This window comes from Myxocyprinus asiaticus, chromosome 29 (assembly GCF_019703515.2).
Source record: "Myxocyprinus asiaticus isolate MX2 ecotype Aquarium Trade chromosome 29, UBuf_Myxa_2, whole genome shotgun sequence".
NCBI classification, from domain to species: domain Eukaryota; kingdom Metazoa; phylum Chordata; class Actinopteri; order Cypriniformes; family Catostomidae; genus Myxocyprinus; species Myxocyprinus asiaticus.
In genome coordinates this window covers 31,125,292-31,141,160 of record NC_059372.1, presented here as the reverse complement: position 1 = coordinate 31,141,160, position 15,869 = coordinate 31,125,292, and the positions used below count along the sequence as shown (strand labels likewise).

At 38.4% G+C, this 15,869-nt stretch overlaps 1 protein-coding gene across 4 annotated transcripts in view; it reads right to left on the bottom strand.

Annotated features, from left to right (window-relative positions):
- The window catches only part of LOC127420407 (regulator of G-protein signaling 17-like), a 59,834-nt gene extending 44,858 nt beyond the window's left edge, over positions 1-14,976 (bottom strand). The window contains exons 1-2 of one of the 4 annotated variants that reach the window (XM_051662684.1): positions 14,838-14,976; positions 4,380-4,490 (exon numbers count right to left, since the gene is read on the bottom strand). In XM_051662684.1, coding sequence (XP_051518644.1) covers positions 4,380-4,394 — 15 coding nt within the window. In that variant the 5' untranslated portion in view covers positions 4,395-4,490; positions 14,838-14,976. Of the gene's footprint in view, positions 1-4,379; positions 4,491-8,491; positions 8,645-14,837 lie in introns of those variants that run through there. The other 3 variants (XM_051662683.1, XM_051662681.1, XM_051662682.1) reach the window with 3 other exon arrangements.
- Between the last annotated feature and the right edge of the window lie 893 nt (positions 14,977-15,869).

Below are 15,869 nucleotides of genomic sequence, written 5' to 3'. Positions count from 1 at the left end.
CATTCTTACCGGCTTATCTAATGTGTGCAAGTGTTGTGCGCATACATGTTTACGTTTTGATGTCAAAAGCAGAGAATAACTCGATCTTTTCAAGTCTCATGTAAAAGCGATTTTCTTGCGTTGTTGAATTTTATTGAATAAGCCGATTTTTGATAGTTATCAGCGTATTGGTGTGCATGTAAACAGGCTTTTACTATAAATTCTCCTCCCTGCCCAGTAGGTGGCGATATGCATGAAGAATGCGAACCGCCAAAATCAAAGGAAGAAGAATGTGAAGGTGAAAGTGGAGCTTTATGGTAAAAACGGACTTAAATATTGATCTGCTTCTCACCCATACCTATCATATCACTTCTGAAGATATGGATTTAACCACTGGAATCTTATGGATTACTTTTATGCTGCCTTTATGTGCTTTTTATGTGCTCAGACCCCGTTTCCACCTGGCATTATAATGCGTCTTGCGTGATCCAGTCACATGTGGTCAGGTGAGACACATCGCTGTTAACTCCTGTAACCACTTGTCGTCAGTTTTGGAAGGGAAGGGTTTCTGTTTCATGACGACATACATCAGACACTATGCCAGTGTGTTACTGCATGATAATAAAGCACAATAAAGTAAGAAAAGACAAAGAAAGCATGAAAAAAACAGTGTGCTGTTTCTCCCAGATGCGGCTGAAATATAATCCAAGCACAAATGCAACATGTCAAGCAGAATGATTATTTTCAGAGTTATTTTTGTGTATTACTTGTATTAAAGGAGCTTCAGGTGTTTGTGCTTCTCATCTGTGTTGATTTCAAACACAAAGAAGATCAGTGAAGCTCTTGTGATTGTGTATGTATCCGTTTTTGTTCTATTTTACGATCGGACAGTTATTTCCTTTTAACGGCAAAGTTTAAACTCCTGTTTTAAAGCAGTGGGTGATTGACTGGTGAGGGGCGGTGCTTCACTGCTGCCGGGACGCATACAGAACGATTAGCGTTTACACCTCAAATGTGATCTGGTCACATGCGTTTTTGACCACATTCGTATGTGGTTTCTGTGATCCAATCACAAAATGCTTTAGACGACGTTTAGACCTGTATTTAGGGCTGACCACATGTGATCGGATCACCCAAAACGCATCTTAACACCAGGTGGAAACGGGGTTCAGTCACAGACATGCCTATTTATGGGCTGTTCACACCAAATGTACATTTTCAATTGTTTTTCTTTGTAAATGCGCTGGACGGACATCTTTGAACATTGCACCACATTTTTTTCACCACCACATTTTTAGATACCATGTCATGTTAAAATTTGACAGTACCAGTCGGGTCGGGTAACAATTATTACACACTTTACCGTTACCTCTCTTTTCCTCTTTTCACAATAAGAGTTATGAGTCACTTTTAGAGATTTAGGCCTACTTGAAATAGAGAGAGAGAGAGAGAGAGAGAGAGAGAGAGAGAGAGAGGGAGAAGAAAAAAGAGAAAATTACAAGATGGCTCTGTGACAAAAAAGCAAGGTGAATTCTCCCTTAACAAATGTGATACAGAGTTAATGTAACAGCAGCTATATATAGGATGAACATGTGAAGTGAACTGAAATTCAATTTAGCCGGTGGTGCTGTAGTTCTAGTGGAAAACCAATCCAGGAATACATTTCAGGTAAAAACACAAAGAAAAATTAAACAAAAGTACAGAAACAAAGTCTAAGAAAAGATGAAAGAGTGGAAGAAACAGAAAAGCATTAGTGGTCCATGAAAGTAAGAGTTTGAAACACATGGAGATGCCTCAAAGAAACAACAAGAAGAGGAAGTGGTTTTACTAAAGAGAAACCACAGCAGAGCAGCAGCCCACCAGGAACTTTGGCTTTAAATCACAGCAAACACATATATCAGCCCATAAAAGCAACATTGAGCTTCAACTGTAGCTTCTCTTCTGCTCAGTCACTGACCTATTGACTTTCAAGCTACATCTTAAAACATCCAGACTCATAGTCCAGATCAACACTACTAAACTTCACATTTAGAAATTAAAGGATGAGGCCGAGCAGAAATGCTCGAAATGAAGATGAAGCCTTAATCTCAGTGTCGCCACCCTACCTGTGGAATACACAAGATGCCCAGTCATCTCCTGTACTACCATTGGAGAGGAAACAGCAAGCAAAACAGAGCTAACCTTGCCAGCTCACACTTCATCCACACCCAACAACAGATTGGGTCACATCATTAACTTTAATATCACTAATTTCTTCAAAAAGGACATTTAAATAAATTTAACAGAGTACTACACCTACAGTATAGGGTGCATGGAATAAGTAATACTGTATCCAGCAACGCGATGTGCTCGACTTAAGCTTCCATTTCCAGAGAGAGATTACCTGAAAGTAATATATTTGGTTTATTTGAAAGAGATTTTAAAGATATCTCTTTTTTGACTCATTATTTCCTTGGACTGAGTTTTTGTTTGGACTAAATTTACCACAAATTGGTTTCAAAATGCAAAATAATCATTTCTAAGGCCACGTAATTTGAAAATACATTGATTTTGCTACGTTTACGCCTCTCAGCCACACTGGAACAGGCAACGAAAACTAGTGCTCTCTAGTGCCGTATACTTTGGAAAACGATGATGAAAACTGAGTTTTCGAAATGAAAATGGATTAGTGTGGATGTGGCCTGAGATAATAACTGGACACCACTTGCAGAATAGAGAGCAACAGTCTGCTTCCAGAAGCAAAAATCCCATAAATGTATTCCATATGGCACTTACATTTTTACGATAACTTATAAACCTTTAAAGACAGACCTACCGTGACCTCTATATAATCGCTGATACTGTATATGCTCCTGTTAAAGCCATCAGTTTGCATTATTTCTAATTAAATGTGTTTAAAAGCAGAATTCCTTACGAAGAACTACATTATCCATGATTCTGAAGAGTAACGTTCCGCCAAACAGAGAATCACGGCAAAGCGTGCTCTGCAGCGACAGCGACTTCCACATGATTCCACAACTTTCATGACACTTTTCAATGCCACAATGATGATGTTCATGGATCAGTCTTTTGGGATTTGAATCTACAGACTTCTGGTTACCAGCCCAGATCTTTAACCACTCTGCCATTCCTTTAAAAAGGAAAAAAGAAAATAAAGAACTCATAGAAGACTCAGCCACTGCTTTTCTAAAAGCAATAGCAAAATCAACAAGCTTGTGAGTAGTAACATAGCTGCCATAAACTCAGAACGCCTATGACCTGGCATCAAGCGTGAGAAACTCTGGGATCTCCTAAGGGCAAGAAACTAAACACAGTAGAGGGGCAGGGAGAGAAAGATATAGAGAACATGCAGTGATGTTTGGGTTTATATCTAAATATATGACTCGAACTGACAGGCAGCTGTAGTCTATGGGGCTGGGTGGAGTTATAAAGATATGCAGCCATACAAACTGCTGAAGATATGAGTGTGTTGGGAACTTTGCTAATAAAGATGAGAGGAAACTCATGTGTGTAAGTTTCCCTTCCACAAACACACATACAAGCAGAATGAATGTCTGTCCGCTTGTCTGTTTTTAGATCTAAATCTTGCTTTTCTCTAACTTTATCCAGATGCCTTGGCTGATTGTCCATGAATCATGTGACTTTTCACTCCCGCTCTCCACTGCGCTCCTTCTCTGACTCTTTTGCCGTACTTTAGGCATACCAGCAGTCTTTGTTTTATGATTAAACTCTCTGGGTCTCTTGTTCTGTCCTTTTCTGAAGTTGTACTATATGTGTGTGTATTTGGTTCAGAGTTTGCCTGCATTGTGAGGGCACAAGAATTGTAAAACCTGAAACCTCTGACGTTGTGGGAACAATATATTTTTACATCAAAGCTTAAAAAAAGCACCCAAAAGTACTGTATCATAAAAGTAGCCCATGCGAGTCATTTTTCAGTGACACTTGCATGTTTATGAGTGCACGAAAAGACTAAATTCATTTAAATTTCTCCTTTTGTGTTCTGCATAAGAAAGAAAGTCATATGGGTTTGGAAAGACATGAGGTTGAGAAAATTAAGACAGATTTTTTTGGGTGAACTATTCCTTAAAGTTTAGATGTACAAGCAGATATTTATGCATTTATGTAGGGCCATAACCAACATAGACACTAAGAGGGATGCATCCCCTTGGAAAAAAAATGTTCACCAAGGGGTTTGAGTTAATCTGTAGTAATTTTAATCAGCTTTATATAAAACAATAACAAATATCCATAAATATCTATGAGGACATCACTTGAGATGACCAAAATTAATTAAAGGCACATCATAACGCTCTTCAATTCACTACAGCAACAAACACACACAAATAAACCACCACAAAAAACCCCAAACACAAATGCAATGAGAGAGAAAAGCCAGTTACCAGAATGTCCATCATGGCTTGGCAGAGGGCAGCCTGCTAGTCTTAAAATCCTCAATGATGTTAAATGCCTGGACACATGCATGTCATCCCCCTGCAGACCGCGGACCTCTCCTTCACACACATACACAGAGAGAGAGAGAGAGAGAGAGAGAGAGAGAGAGAGAGAGAGCACAAGCAGGAATGTACAAAAATACACAAACAGACACATAGGCAGATATAAGAAACAATAAAACACATGTGCACATGCATACAGACACACACACAAATAGGGAGTGAAAAAGAGAGAAAAGAGAGAGATTTTATATTAGTTGCTTCAAGCAAATGCTCTTAATTAAGTCTGTCTTTGTGTTTTATGAATTAGGCAAATTTATTCAGGCATGTTATGTTCAATCATCTGCTAAAATGAGCATATGGCATTAGAATGTGAAATGTTTGACTTAAAAAAAAAATTATAATAGTTAATGGAGATATTACAATGAAAACAGTCAATCTAAATAGTGTGGCATTTAGCATTTTATACACATAAACTTATGAAACAATGTTAATACCAAAACTGTTACCCTTGTACAACTTGCTGGGCTCCCACACTTTGTGCTACAGACTCTATTCAGGGTGGATGGCATGTTTAATTTGACACAATCAAAAACAAGACTGTGAAGGATAGAAGTACAATCCGTTCAATAGGTTGAACAGTTTTAACGTCTTAAGTCACATCTAATTTTCACAACCAATGTTTTCTGGACTTATTTTATCCACTGACAAATTTTTTTGGAAAGATGTATTTTAAAAGTTTTGTCAACTGATCATTCGACAAGGTACACTGCCTGGCCAAAAAAAGTTGCATACTCTAATATTTTGTTGGACCGCCTTTAGCTTTGATTACAGCATGCATTTGTTGTGCCATTTTTTTCAACAACCTTATGCAATGTCAAAACATTTATTTCAGTCAAGAGTTGCATACATTTTTGTCCGAGATCTTGTATTGATGACGGGAGAGTCGAACCACTCCGTAAAGTCTTCTCCAGCACATCCCAAATACTTTCAATGGGGTTAAGGTAAGGACTTTGTGGTGGCCAATTCATGTGTGAAAATGATTCCTTATGCTCCTTGAACCATTCTTTCACAATTGAATGAATCAATGAATCTTGACATTGTTGTCCTGGAATATGCTTGTGCCTTCAGGGAATAAAAAATCCATTGATGGGATAACCTGGTCATTCAGTACATTCAGGTAGTCAGCTGACTTCAATTTATTGCTGCATAACATTGCTGAGCCTAGACCTGACCAACTGAAGCAACCCCAGATCATAACACTGCCTCCAGAGGCTTGTACAGTGGGCACTGTGCATGGCGGGTACATCGCTTCATGCGCTTCCCTTCTTACCCTGACACGCTTGTTGCTTTGGAATAGGGTAAATCTGGACTCAACAGACCACATGACCTTTTTCCATTGCTCCACAGTCCAATCTTTATGCTCTCTAGCAAATTGAAGTAGTTTTATGTCCGATTAGCCTCACTAACAAGTGGATTTCTTGTGGTCACACAGCTGTTTAGTCCCAATACTGTAAGTTCTCGTTGCATTGTGTGTGTGGAAATGCTCTTACTTTCACTATTAAACATAGCCGTGAGTTCTACCAAGCGTTTTAGTGATCTCCAATCACGATCATTCAAGATTTTTTTCTGACCACATTTCTTCCACGAAGCTGACAGTTCACCACTATCCTTCCAGGTTTTAACAATGCACTGGACAGTTCTTAACCCAATTCCAGTGATTTCAGCAATCTCCTTATTTGTTTTCTTTGCTTGATACAGGCCAATAATTTGCGTCATCTGAAACACAGTAACATCTTTTTCCCGACCACAGGATATGTCTTCCGACATGGTTGTTTAAGAAATGAGAAGCTACACACTGCATCGGTTATGGTTAAAACAATTGTTGCCAGCTGAAACATATCAATCACTGCAATAATGATCCAATCAATGGCTCTTAAGTATTTGCTTATTTTAATCAAAAAGCAACTTTTTTTTTGGCCAGGCAGTGTACACAACAGTACAACCTTTTGAACAGACTATACTTCGGTCTTTCAAATTAAATATGATGTCTACTGTGACTAAGGTCCATTACTGTATTATATCATATTACCATATTACCAAAATGCCCATATTACACATACACTCACTGAGCACTTTATCAGGAACACTATGGTCCTAATAAAGTTCCTGACGTGGTCTTCTGCTGTTGTAGCCCATCCGCCTCAATGTTCGACGTGTTGATGCTATTCTGCTCACTACAATTGTACAGAGTGGTTATCTGAGTTACCGTAGCCTTTCTATCAGCTCGAACCAGTCTGGCCATTCTCCGTTGACCTCCCTCATCAACAAGACGTTTCTGTTCGCAGAACTGCCACTCACTGGATGTTTTTGGCACTATTCTGAGTAAACTCTAGAGACTGTTGTGCGTGAAAATCCCAGGAGATCAGCAGTTACAGAAATACTCAAACCAGTCAATCTGGCACCAACAATCATGCCATGGTCGAAATCACTGCAATCACATTTTTACCCATTCTGATGGTTGGTGTGAACATTAACTGATGCTCCTGACCTGTATCTGCATGATTTTATGCACTGCACTGCTGCCACACGATTGGCTGATTAGATAATCGGGTGAATAGTAGATGTACAGGTGTTTCTAATAAAGTGCTCAGTGAGTGTATGAAATGCACTCAAATCTTCAGTGTGAAAAAGTACTTAACCAATACTGAGCTTTACTACATCACCATGTATAACTTCTGTAAACTTGTGTCCTTTAGCTAGTGCGTTGAATAAAGATCTGCCAAAAATCGCCTGAAAATCATGCAAAATCAGACTGAAATCCAGATGTTCAGCCATCTGTGCCACAGATGTTCACAGATGTTCATCTATAGGTCCGTCTATCCATGACCCACTGAACAAAAATGGCATGTGATCTTGAATGTGCACTCTTACTATACTGTAACTATAACTGTAACTCATTTAGCTGACAATTTTATTCAAAGAGACAAATTTTTTTTAAAGGTACAGCCTCCTAGAGAATCCAAGGGAACAATGGTGATAGTATTTTTATCTGAACTTTTATAATTGGAAACTACAACAGTTTGATTTCAAGCTTAGATCTTTAACCATTTGGCTACACAATCTCATGTTTATAAAAAGACAGGCAGCTTAACCCATTCCTTATCGGTAGGCCCACATTAAATCTGGGCCCACAGAAAGCTATGCAGATTTCTGAAAAATTTGAAAATTTGAACAGACATCAGTTACAAAGTTTAATTCGGTACAACAGTGTTTTCTACAGCATTCTGTTTTTGCAACGGGGGAGCTGACAACATTCTAAACAAAACTATACTATTTTTTATGTTATTGACATTTTTTTACATTTAAATGCCATTTATTACAACAAAACTTGTTTAAACACATGAATGTGTATCTTTAGCTACACATTGTCACATACATATCCAGTCAGTGGCACGTAATCTTAAATATAACTGAATAACAAAGCCTCCATCTTTTTTTAATTCTTAATACATTTATTAATTTAGCAGACGCTTTTATTCAAAGCAACTTCCAAATAAGAAAAATAACGATTAGCGATTCATCCTAAGGAGACAGAAAAACGAGAAGTGCGCTAATACAAAGTTGCAAATTGCTCAGAGAAGCACAAGTAGAGAGGAAGGTGAGAGACAGTGGTAAAAGAAAAGACTATTATTTATTTTTATTTTTTTTAAGAAGAAAGATGACTGTTGCATTAGTAGGATTGCATAAAGTGCTCACGAAAGAGATGCGTCTTTAGATGATTCTTAAAGGTGGCTAGAGAATCAGCTGCTCAGGTGGAGTTTGGCTGGTCGTTTCACCAGCGAGGAACAGTTGGTTAAATAAATTACTGAAGTTGAAGTGAAAATAAAATATTACTTTCACTTCAACTTCAATAATTTATTTAACCAATATTATATTTTATTTTCACTAAAATGAATACTTTAAGGAGGAAATATATAGGCTAACATTACTACAACCAGCAAATGTATTAAAACGATGAACATGCAATGACATTACATATTCGGTAGACTATTACTTACATTCCAAGTTTGGGGAGGTAAACATTCCTGGACTGTCGGCTAACATCTACGGAGCTTTTGGAGAAGGGTTTGTGACTTAGTAGGGAACAAAAGGCACTGCTGAGTCTGCTATGGCCAAAATCTCTACTTCCTTTTTATCTCTCTGAAGGAGAGGGGAGGATGTGAAGCTAAACATGAAAAGAGGAAGCAGTCAACAGAAGACGAGGAAGAAAAGAGGACATTGGTGAGGAAATGCGTAAGAAAAGCAGATATGGAGGGCAAACATGAGCACTCAAGGGTTTGGAAAAGTTGGAGGGAGTGCTAACCAGCCTCTCAATGGACACAACTTGATATTTCAGTGATATATGCATTATTAAATGCTATTTGGACACCTGGAAATTTCATAACCAAACTGATTTTCTATATCTGTTAATATCTGAGTTTGACAGACTGTGGCCACTAGTTTCCCTTTTTTTTTTTTTTTACAGAGACATGATGGATTGGAATTACATATAATATCAAGGTAAATTAAGCATAAAGAAAGGATAAGGAGTGTGAAAGAGAGAGAGAGAGCAAAATGGCTGCAAAATGACATGAGTGGCTCATACTTCCTCCTTAAAATCTGTCTTTCTAGCAGTCACACCAGGGTAAACTGTTGGTGACTTGCATTTCAGCCTTCTCCTTTAATCCAAACCCCAATGGAGCAAACGACTATTTTAATGCAAGTTGTTTATATACACTTGCGTCTGTTCTGGCAAACAGGGCAACCCATGTATCCCTGGAAAACATGTACGATGACTGTTTTTGTCAGGTATGGGTCTCAATTAAACTCTGTAAAACTATTTGAAATTTTGGGGCTCAACAATTTGTTCCCCAAATTATTCTTTACACATTGACGTCATTGTCAGAACATCAAGTTTTACTCTAGCACTTTTTCAGTTGTAAATCTAAAGAAAAAAAATGACAAATGAAAACAATCTGAAGTGAATACAATGTTTCTTGTAATTATTTTGACAAGATGTTCAAGTCAGGGCATGGTTTTGCCACGCAATGATACTGGCATTGTGTTTCAGTACTGGATGAAACAAGCAGCATCATGAAAAACATTCTTGGGCTTTACTGGGTAGATTTCCGTGAAATTTTAACGGCCATCATTTATAAAGATCAACATATCACTATATACTACATAATTATATCTTTTCACTGAAAGCCCCCTTCAAAATCACCTAATTGGTCCTAACTACATACTAAACAAATCAATACTATTTTTGTAACATATTTTAACGTTGAAATAACCTCTATTACAAAAAAACTCTTTTGTGAACTTAAGTATACATTTTCATATAAGCATCCAGTCAGTAAACGAATCAGATGTTAATTCAGTAGCCGCACTGACAGAGATATTTGTTTTAATCATTTAAAATAAAACAAAAACTCACTTGAATTTTTTTGATTTTTTTATTAATGGCTCATAAAAGTCATTTGTTCACAACATCAAAGTACATTGTTTGTATGTTTGTTTTTGCATGCAGCCTGTAAAGAACACAATAGAAAAATGTGTTTTCTATTTATTTGTACTGTATATGCAGTCTTTTTATCTCACCACATTTAATTCAGACTGCAAACTCGGGAAAAATATAGTTTATTTTGCTGTGGCTTTATAGCGGTGCAGAAACCACTCCTGCACATCCTCTTGCCCTTGTGTGTTCATCTATTAAATATTTTGGCTAATTTATTTATGCTTTCAGCTACCCATAAAGGCTAGGGTACACTTGTTTTTTTTTTTTTTCATGTGCCTTTCCGGTTGTAAACAAAGTAAACAAAACGCAAACAAAAATGCATGTACACTACGACAGCTTATGTCATAAGTGCAGATGATGCTCACAGATGTGGACTGTCCGCATGTCTAGATATACTGGGCTGCTTCCAGACAGTGCACATGAAGAAATGTACATCATGCACACTGTCGGCGTGACGTCGCGGCACGTGGACAACCGTTGTATACTTTGGCCTAAGGAGTGTAGTACTCCAAGCAACGTTTAACACGTTTTACCATATATAAATTCATTTAGCAGAAATCTGCAGATTTTGGTCCAAAACCAGTGTAGAATATGCAAATTCCATCTTGCAGGCATCTGTACAAGCAATCAGCTATAGCAACAACTTCTCACTGAAGCTATGATAAAGTCAGTAGTCATTACCTTATGCAATGTAAAAGCTGGCACAGTTTTAACTTGCAATGGGGAAGCACTTTTGTTTTAAAAGGAGCTGTGTTTGTTAAGCGGTTGTATGATTGAATTAGGCTCCAGAGAGGCAGACTAGCCCCTTATGAACCCTGCACAACCCTTAAGGCTCTGAATAAGGGAATCATTTATTCAGGATTCTGCCCCAGTGACTGGTCACATTGCTTTTCTATTTTCTCTGATTTTGTTCACTCAGGAACTACTGTTGAATAATGCCTTTACAGCAGATATAATGAATTTGGTTTTCTCTAGCAAAAGGATGTGGTTTGAGATATCATATACACTGCCTTATGCTATCTCTCTAAACCTTACTGATGTAGCTCATTATGCTTTGAACAAATGCAAATTTAGATCATTATACTGTATCTTATGAAGTCAGTAAATACAAAATGTAAATGCAATGGATAAATGTGTATGCAAGCCCTTTAACCACCAGTTCGGCACAACTATGATTACTACGGATAACATGAGAAACATATCAGACCAAACCATATTATCAAAATAGGCTGTTTCCTGCACAAATTAACTGGCACCACCAAAAACGGTTGTACCAGTTATGTGTAAGGGCTCACTTAAGTTTGAGTGTAAAGGTCAAACTAAGGGTTTAGTAACTACTAGAGAAAGGCTTTTTGGTCATTTTGTCTACTCGAGTACTCGGTCTAATTACTCGAGTCGAGTACTCGAGGGGCAATGACATGTACATAACTGTATATATAAAAACATCTCTGACAAACATCTTTGACTGCTGCATTGCGTCTTGTTGTTCCAGCGTATCGTCTATTCATTATTATAGGCTTTTATAAAATAATCTGTTACAAAATGTACAAAAGATCATATTTTGTCATTATGTGAAGATTCGCTGTCCAAATTAAAGAATGTGCACAACGCGTATCTGTCTGTTCTTCCTTCAGGTTACCGTAGTAATCTTAGTAAGTGCGCACCAGTTTTTTTAGTGACTGTCTGAACCATCTATTTTCAAATCGCGGTTGGCTTAACAGGAGACGCCATAACCATTAGGTTTTTAATATGTGTGTTAAGTTGAAGTTCAGTTTTGAAGACACTGCATTCTGTTCTATTTATCTGCGCTCTATCTAGCTGTTTGAAACACTCGCCTGCTTCAGTGCAGAGTCCACTGCCACATGCCTTGTGTGTGTGTGTGTGTGTGTTCGCTCCTGTAGGGAAAGCCGTGATGCTCCGTATTGTTGTTGCTGTGATGATTCATGAAGCGTTCCATTCAACCCAGAGAGTCTGAATTTCCACATTTCAACTGGGGAAAGTGCAACGGAATGACACTTTATTTTGGACTTCTAACTTGGAAACTCGTGCGGAAATGTTCAGTTCCCATTTTGTTGAGATGCCGGTGTGTGTTACGTCACGCAAACATTTCGGCACCCAGGGCAAGGGGGTTTACAGACAGTGAAAAACATTCACTTTTATTAAATAATATTCACTGGGAGCCTGGGTAGATCAGCGAGTATTGACGTTGACTACCACCCCTGGAGTCGCGAGTTCGAATCAAGGGTGTGCTGAGCGACTCCACCCAGGTCTCCTAAGCAACAAAATTGGCCCGGTTGCTAGGGAGGGTAGAGTCACATGGGGTAATCTCCTTGTGTTCGCGATTAGTGGTTCTCGCTCTCAATGGGACATGTGGTAAGTTGTGCGTGGATCGCGGAGAGTAGCATGAGTCTCCACATGCTGTGAGTCTCCGCGGTGTCATGCACAACAAGCCACGTGATAAGATGCATGGATTGACGGTCTCAGAATCGGAGGCAACTGAGACTTGTCCTCCGCCACCCGGAATGAGGTGAATAACCATGCCAACACAAGGACCTACTAAGTAGTGGGAATTGGGCATTCCAAATAGGGAGAAAAGGGTATAAAATAATAATAATAATAATAATAATAATAATAATAATAATAATAATAATAATAATATTCATTAATGAGTCAAAATTCTTACATTAAATTATAATAAAACGTGTTTAGCAAACGTTTTGCAGAGACAGGTGTTCAAAACACGGTACTTACACTCTCTTTTCATATCGATAGCATTACAGCGTCGTATATCAGTTTGGTTGCTATGAGACATTGCTGACAATCAGTGTACCTCTCAAAATCACAATGTAATCAATCTCAAAATTAAAAATAAGCTCCCTCTTTGACACATTTGTGTTTAGTTGTCAGGTAATTGTCACTGAATTTCAAATTGAGAAGTCACATCATGCATGATCACCATCGATCATCGTTTTCATGATCAATAATTGCTGCCACGTCCAAGTACCCGAGTCCTCGTGCCCATCTCTAGTAACTACTAGCCTAATTAGTTTGTAACTAAGATGATTTGATTCGATTCAGATTCACAAGCTCTCGATTTGATTCGATTATATATATATATATATTTATATTTGATTATATATATACTACGAAAACAAACTTAAATACATTTATCTGACAGGAGAATCACCCAAGTATGGGCAAACAGCAGTAAGGACAGTTGCATCCCAGTTCAGCTTTTTAGAAGATAAAGATCTGGTTTGATTCATAACAGATGAACCATTACAACATATTCAGTGCAAACATAATGTTATTTAGCAATGCCTATATGGCAGTTGTGAGTTTAAGAGTGTAATTTTGTGCACCAAATGAACTAAGCTCACTGAACCCTCTTTCTAGCGGTACTGCAGAGATGCAGAAGATTTCAAATCAGGTGAGCTTTGGCTGGCATGCCCACGTGGAAGCTTAATTAGTGCTTCAAAACATGTCATTCTTCATGCTAAATATAGGCCTCGTTGTTGTCACCACAAACTAAGAAGCCTACGTATTTCCACTGTGACGGGATATACATTATATCAAGTAACAGACATGCATTTTAGCCAACAACCAAAAAGCCAGGCTTAACTTCCTCGGAGAAACAAAAAGGTTACATGTATCCATTGATTGGACATCAAAAATATCTCTTAACCTCGGGGATTCTCTCTGTGACGTCAGAGGTGCACGAGTGCAGTGTCTCCCCTCAGTTCCCGAAGCGCGTGCCCTACGCAGCTACACGCGCGAACGCGTTCAAAGCTCTGCGCCGCAACGCGACCCCCCCCCCCCCCCCCCACACACACACACACACACACACACACACACACACAAAATTCATTCACTCGAAGGTCCCGCGCGTGAAGCGCGAGCGCGCTTTACTACACGGCCAGCTAAAGGGAGCGAAAATAACATCATTCGACAGAAAAAAGGCACGCGAACCCAGAAATAGCAAAGCGTTCGGGATTTATTATCTTCGACTACGTAAAATACGCGCATTTATTGTATAAATAAAAAATAAATGACAGGTGAGAAATGATAACCTGAGTTTTATCCTAGATGTTTCATTTGAAAATACCCCCCTTCTACAACTCTATAATCCGTGCATTCGCTTTCACTCTTCGAAACACTAAAGATGTCCAAAACCAACAATTTATCAGCGCAATCGAGATGTATTGCACACAGTACAGGATTTAAAACTATGTTACAAAAATAACACCCTTCCCCAGGTCACTTTGATATGCTTATATGGTGTGACCAAAAATATGTTATACATATATAGTTTTCTGTTGTTGGCCCGTAATCCCCGTGACACACACACACACACCGGGTGCACTCGTTCTTCCTGTAATAACTGTACACTGAAAACACATCACTCCCGCAGCACGACTACTGCTACATGGGCTTCACAAAATACAGTCGATAAACAACACACAACATAGACAGATGACAACTCAGTTTAGATCCCCAACCACATATATATCCCGTCCTGACAAAGCGAAACAGGCAGTAACAGAGACGGGGAAATAAACGGTACTCCCTGCTCGACTGCGAATAACCACTGTATCTCGAAGACATTTCAACCCCTTTATTTCTAGGAAAGATTCATTCTCTCCAAACCATAGAAGTAAGTTGCTATCCATTAGATTGTGCTAAAAACAATGTTTCGGGTTGAAATGTATGAAGAGAAGATTTGGATTTACGGAGGACGACCCATTCTTTGGGAACCACGGACCTTTTTTGAAAACGGGGGGGAAGTAACACCATCCACAGGCAAACTCAACGTTTTTGCTCTTCAAAAAAACGATGACAATACTTACAATTTGTGCATTAAAATCAGGAGGGCGGTAGCCGTTTCGTTTTCCGGAGCACATCCGTTGCTTTATGCCTGTTTTATGTTAAAAAAAAAAAAAAAAAAAAAAAAAAAATACAGTATCTTTTTTTCCTCCAATGTTCCAGCTTGAGAATCGCCACCCTTACGGAGGCAGACTGAGGATGAATTGCGCATGCGCTGATTTAGACCGTTTTTACTCAGTCGATTGACGAAAGACTTCCTCCGTAATGGTCATTTCCACTGGAACTTTTCAAGAGAGTGGATCTTCCCATCAGCAGGCGAATCTGTTGATTCGAACGATAAAAAATAAATAAATAAATAAATTAAATAAAAAAACTGTACTCATGCTGCTTTTTTTTTTTTTTTTAGTGTGGGATTAGGCATAATAAAATAAGATAATGTTGACGAGGCCTGCCATTGTCTGACACTTATTTACATTTTGCCTCTCATATACATGTAAATGGGAAAAATAGACTCTAGCCCCTTATTTTACAACTGCTGCCCGATTAAAATAAGTCGATTTGTTTGTACAGACATACAATATTTTACTGACCACAAAACAGACTATCTTAAAGATATAAATTGTACGGAAATTTCTTGTTTAACATTCTATTGCATTTCTATACAGTAATAATGACAGAAGGGAAAGTGGAGATTATGTGCTTTCCTTTAGATACATTCTGTGAATAGCCAGCAGGGGGAGCCACACACCAAGGAAAACAACGAGGAACATCGAACCAACAGCATTTCCAACTCTGAGAGATAAGGTTAAAATGACGACATATCGGATTCTGGTCAATAAATGTATCTCATTTTGGTTAATATGCATGTTTTCGTAGTTTAAACATCTGCATTTGTTTTATTGCTAGCCGCTATTGAAAGCAAGGTGATTTTATTTTAGCATCACCGACAGACTTTTGTGACTCATCTGAGGTGCACCTACTTACAAAAATCCTCGTTTTACTCCAACAGTGAGTCGGGAGACAAACTAAAGCAGACGTCTGGGGGTTACAAGGGA